Source organism: Adiantum capillus-veneris, chromosome 19, assembly GCF_014529385.1.
Source record: "Adiantum capillus-veneris isolate H3 chromosome 19, ASM1452938v2, whole genome shotgun sequence".
NCBI lineage: Eukaryota > Viridiplantae > Streptophyta > Polypodiopsida > Polypodiales > Pteridaceae > Adiantum > Adiantum capillus-veneris.
Window position 1 is genome coordinate 18516459 of NC_140949.1, and position 4770 is coordinate 18521228.

The following is a 4770-nucleotide window of genomic DNA, read 5'->3' on the forward strand; positions in this document are numbered from 1 at the left end:
AATAGTTATGGGCATTCATTTTTAAAAGTTTGCTAACTTACCCACTTTGTACTTCTCTACTTGGTAGCACTTTTGTCAACCCTACGTAGACCAAGGGAATGATGTCCTTATTATTATATAAGTGGTTATGATGTCCACTACTATGTATTACTCATAAGAAGAAGCAAGTAAGAGAGTGGAGAAGAGACATTGAATCAAGTAGGCACCCCCAATTTTGCAAAAGGGGTTTATTAGCGAGAATCTGGTGAGATGCTCTTGAGATCTTTGAGGAGAAAAGAGAAAGGGAGGACACGTGTGGACAGAGACAGAGAGAGAGGATTATATTTTTGGCATGTCGGCAACGAAGGCGAGGGAGCGCGGATTTTTTTGGGTTGTCCTCTGTCACCCGCGATACTAGAGCGCTGTGATGGACCAGGGAACGGCCATCGCCATGATTGGTGAGGGTGTGCTTGTGGAAGCAAGACACAGAACAGGCTTGCACCAAAGAATTGATTGCAGCAAGAGCACAGTCTCTACCTCCACGCTGTGGAATGGAAGTAGTGAGTGCAAAGCTGGAGGAGAAGCTGTCCTCACTCGCGATGGAGCTTCGGAGCGTGCACCGGAAGAGAGAGGAGAAATGGAAGAGAGAGGAGAGAGATAGGGTATTTTAGCTCTTTTCCTTAGCGAGCGCAAGGGGGATCTGTCGAGATTCGGCTTAATCGCAGCATGTAGACCCAATAGACGGGGAACTTCATTGAAATCAATTCTAATCTCTTCACACCATGCTAACTTATCTAATCTCTATAAACAAACTTGGTAGCATTGCTAGATCAAGGTATACCAAAAGGAGGACTCTCTCTCTCTCTCTCTCTCTCTCTCTCTCTCTCTCTCACACACACACACACCAATAGAATTAAATCACTCCCAAATTTGTTGAACAAGGGCTAGCACCTCATGAAAAATAATGTCTATGAGAAGATCCCAATCTTGGTATCAAAGAATGCTTTGCACCATCTATTAAAAGGTGTGTCATGCATCACTTTTAGAAATGCAATAGACTATACATGTAAGAAGAGAGTATTGACAATGATTCACTTGGAAGAGAAGATAACCCTATGAGAATAGAGGCGATGTTTCCTTGGCCGCAACGAGCGGATCGGAGAGAGAGAGAGAGAGAGAGAGAGAGAGAGAGAGAGAGGGTAGAATTATGCATGAACATTCTCTAAGTAAGAGAGAAAAAGAAGACTTAACACCAAAAGAGGTTCAAACCCCCCTCCAAGGGCCCCCCACTCTATTGCTAGAGTGGTATTTGCTTTAGATTGCACAAATGGTGATAGAATGTTTCTAGATGTTGAGATGTTGATGGGATCATGAATGCTTGATGCTGACGGTATGGAAGAGGCTAAATGCTAGAATCTGGAAGCGCTATCAAAATTGGCTTGGGTCTCCCAAAATCAGGGCTGATTCGAAGAGGCTATTTCTGACAACCGAAACACTAATGCTTTAGGCTGAAATATAAAAACGCTTATGAGGCTAATATGCAAAAGGCTGATGTTGCTGATGGCTGAAAATAAGAACATTGGCTAATCTGAGGGATGTTGATGGTGAGCGTTCTAGAAACGCTAGCAGATGGAAATCACCGAGGGAACTGGATGGGCGCTGATTGCCCATGAGGGTGTTCTGATGATCTGTTGTCTAAAGAGCAAGCCAAGGGCTCTCCTATGTAGCCCAAAAAGTGGTCAAGCACTGCCAAATTTAGGCCCCCACAACTTTTAATAAAATAGACATGTCACTTATTAATAAGAGTTGCTTCATATGCTATTAACTACCTAAGCCCCTTGTAATGACTAGGGTCCTGAAAGCAACATTCCCTACTACCAAGACCTCGCAGACAGTAACCAGATGTTCCTGTGCAATCAGAGGATCGGCCCCTACCTCACACTCCCTTTCGTTCACAGTTTGATCCACTGATAACCTAGATGATCAGCGTAATGTGCTAGTAGGCTTAGTTGATCTGCACTGTGAAAGCCTTATTCAGACAGATTTAAGTTCTCTGCAAGTATGACCACTTCTTGAACCATCAATAATAGCAGCAAACCATGCCCAACAAAAAAAACAGAGTATCTGCTCTTTTACAGAATTCGCAAATCACAATAAGCATCGCACTCAACACATGCCCAAAAGACCTGATTACAAGGGACGGGAAATTAAAGGAACCATGTAAATCGGAAGCAACTGCTTCAGGTCAAGAATTCTGTCCAACCAAATATCACAGGCCAGCTTGTATCCACCACCCTCGCTCCCATTGAACAGTCTAGGGGGCACTGAGGAGCACTCAGCCAGGAGTTGAGCTTCTACGGATCATAATTCTTCCACAATCTATTGTGTCACAGTTGAGTTGATTGACTACCACATCTAAAGCCCATCCTTAAGGTCTTGGTATCACCTACAAAAAAATTATGATGTTCGTTCGTGTATGATCATGGCCAAGTCCACGCAAACACTTCCCGAGTCCTTGCGAGCACTCTTGAGCATTACCCAACTTCAAGACTGCGTGTCTCTTAGCCAAGTTTAATTGAACATGAGAGGCAGGTACCAATATTAACAAGTTAAATTGTGCACAAACTCACGGCCCCACCAACAGTACCTGTATCTCAATAGAGCCCTGATGTACACACCCAATTTCATTGGCTCACTGTACAGGATTAAAAGTAGATCACCAAATCCGAAGCTACAATAGCTCAAATATACACAGTACATTCACATGGTGAATTCAGCCAGGTCTTGCACATGGCATTATCAATGTGAGAGGCAATTACATTTGGACAAATTACATGATCGGGTACAACAGGGCGAGAGGGGGCATTGTTGAAAGGGCCTCTCGCTCCAGCCGGAAATGAAGTGCAAGGAGCAAAAAAATAGGACGAACTCACATCTCATATCTTGAAGGGAATGACCTTAGCAATAATCTCCTCACTTAGATCTTGGACTTCCTTGTCAAGGCTCTTCAAAGTCTCCTGCTTCTGCACCTCTAGGTTTGCAATAGCTTCTGCAAGCTCTTTCTCTATTCTTTCGCGTGATTCCTGAAGCTTGGCATCAAGCTTTGCTGCCGTCTCCCTCTTCATCTTGTTGAGCTCCGCCGTGGTCTCTGCACGTGCGGCCTTGAGGATCGCCTCAGCCTGCTCTTGCAGCTTCTTGATCTCGTCGGAATTGTCGCGCACACTCATAAGCTTCTGCCTGATGGCTTCATCTCTGTCATCCATAACCTTGGCCACAGGCTTAAACCATATGTTGTCCAAAGTCACCATGAGCAACAGGAACTCTGCCGCGATAATGGGGAGGGTGAGATTAAAATCGAAAATCTTTCCCTTCTCTTCTGCCTCTGCTGCGACTTCTGCAGCTATGGCTGGCACTGCCCAGAGGGCATTCATCGCAAAGAAAGCAGCATTGCGAAGGGTAGGGTTTTGAGTGATCTTGGTAGCCATGCGCTGTAGGCTCTCCTGAAGCGAGGAGCTGCTAGATGTGTTGCATCCCTGATGCTTAAGGGATCCTCTGATGGCGGGGAGGCGGTATGACAACGAGCGCGAAGACGACGCAGGGGACGGCGTTGTAGCTACACAGAGGGCTGTGGGTGTGGCCGCCCTCACGCTCACTACACCTTCCATAGCTTGCAAACACGCAGGAAGGCTGGGGATTAGAAACGCTCGGGAAGAACCGTTGAGTGTGGTGTCGGAGGAATGTAGGCTAAGTTAGAGATGTTGAACGAATGGTGCATACATTGGATACTCCTTATCCACACCACCTTCAGGTTTATGAAGTGGCGAGAAATGAAACTTGGCTACCCATGTACGCTCTTAGGCCCGGTTCAGACTGCATTCTCTACCCGATGGAAGGCTTCGCACATGAGGTACTCCTCACTCCAGCAGCTTCCAGCCCTTCCAATTTGGACCCTGCCGCCACAGTATTCTTGCGCACATGGAACTATGGCTTTCCCAAACGGCCTACACACATATTTACCACTAGTATGGCCGGCTGCCTTCGGCGGCCTCTCTCTCTCTCCCCCTCTCTCCCTCTTTATCGCGTGCAAAGGGGTTTATTTTCGTTTCGGACTTTAGCCTTCAAGTCACAGATTGCAACACGTGTAAAGGGCTTCCCCTTCCGCCATATTATGTTAGTAGATGAGACCCCGGCTCTAGCGAGAATTCCGTTAACGCAACAGTGAATTGTGTGCAGAGTCCTACTCTCACGGAATTAGCCGTGGCAGATGGAATCTTGGAGCCACGTCAGCCTTCTTAGACGATGCGCCTTAGTTGTAGATGCACGTGCGAACCCTTTGCGGCACGTGCGGGTCATTGCCGTGGCGAGCTCTGGTTTATCAACAAGATCAGAGACAATCAGTTCCTTGTTTTCCAGTATTATTTCAAAGAAGCTAGTAGTTACCAAAGTCTTCTCAAACACCTTACGGTTCCCGACCTTCCAAATTTCTTTGAAGAAGCAAAACCTGACGATTCGTGTGCAATTCAGGAGCACTTGGCTTTCCAACCTTGTCCCTCCAAGGAACATGTCATTCTTAAAAAAACCTATCCTCCAAGTCCTTTGGACCCACTTGCAAATTTTTCTTGCTAGGCGACTGATAATCGGGCAATCTCTGAACATGTGAGGAAGATCCTCAAAAGCTATTTTGCAGCCACTACATCTATCTGGGATGATCTCTCTCGTGTGAATTTTCACACATGTTGGTAGTGCCTCCAATAAAACATTCCAAATAAAGTACTTCATTGCCAAGGGCCA

General features: G+C 46.1%; 1 protein-coding gene across 1 annotated transcript; it reads right to left on the reverse strand.

The window, feature by feature from the left end:
* Positions 1–2695: 2695 nt before the first annotated feature.
* Positions 2696–3769, reverse strand: LOC147433648 (uncharacterized). Its single transcript, XM_086490307.1, has one exon. It carries the CDS (start codon positions 3642–3644, stop codon positions 2916–2918), a length of 729 nt encoding a protein of 242 aa, XP_086346433.1. The 5' UTR covers positions 3645–3769; the 3' UTR covers positions 2696–2915.
* Positions 3770–4770: the final 1001 nt, after the last annotated feature.

What these genes read in the sequence shown, in the direction of transcription:
- LOC147433648 (XM_086490307.1), bottom strand. Translation starts at nt 3,644, where the DNA reads ATGGAAGGTGTAGTGAGCGTGAGGGCGGCCACACCCACAGCCCTCTGT.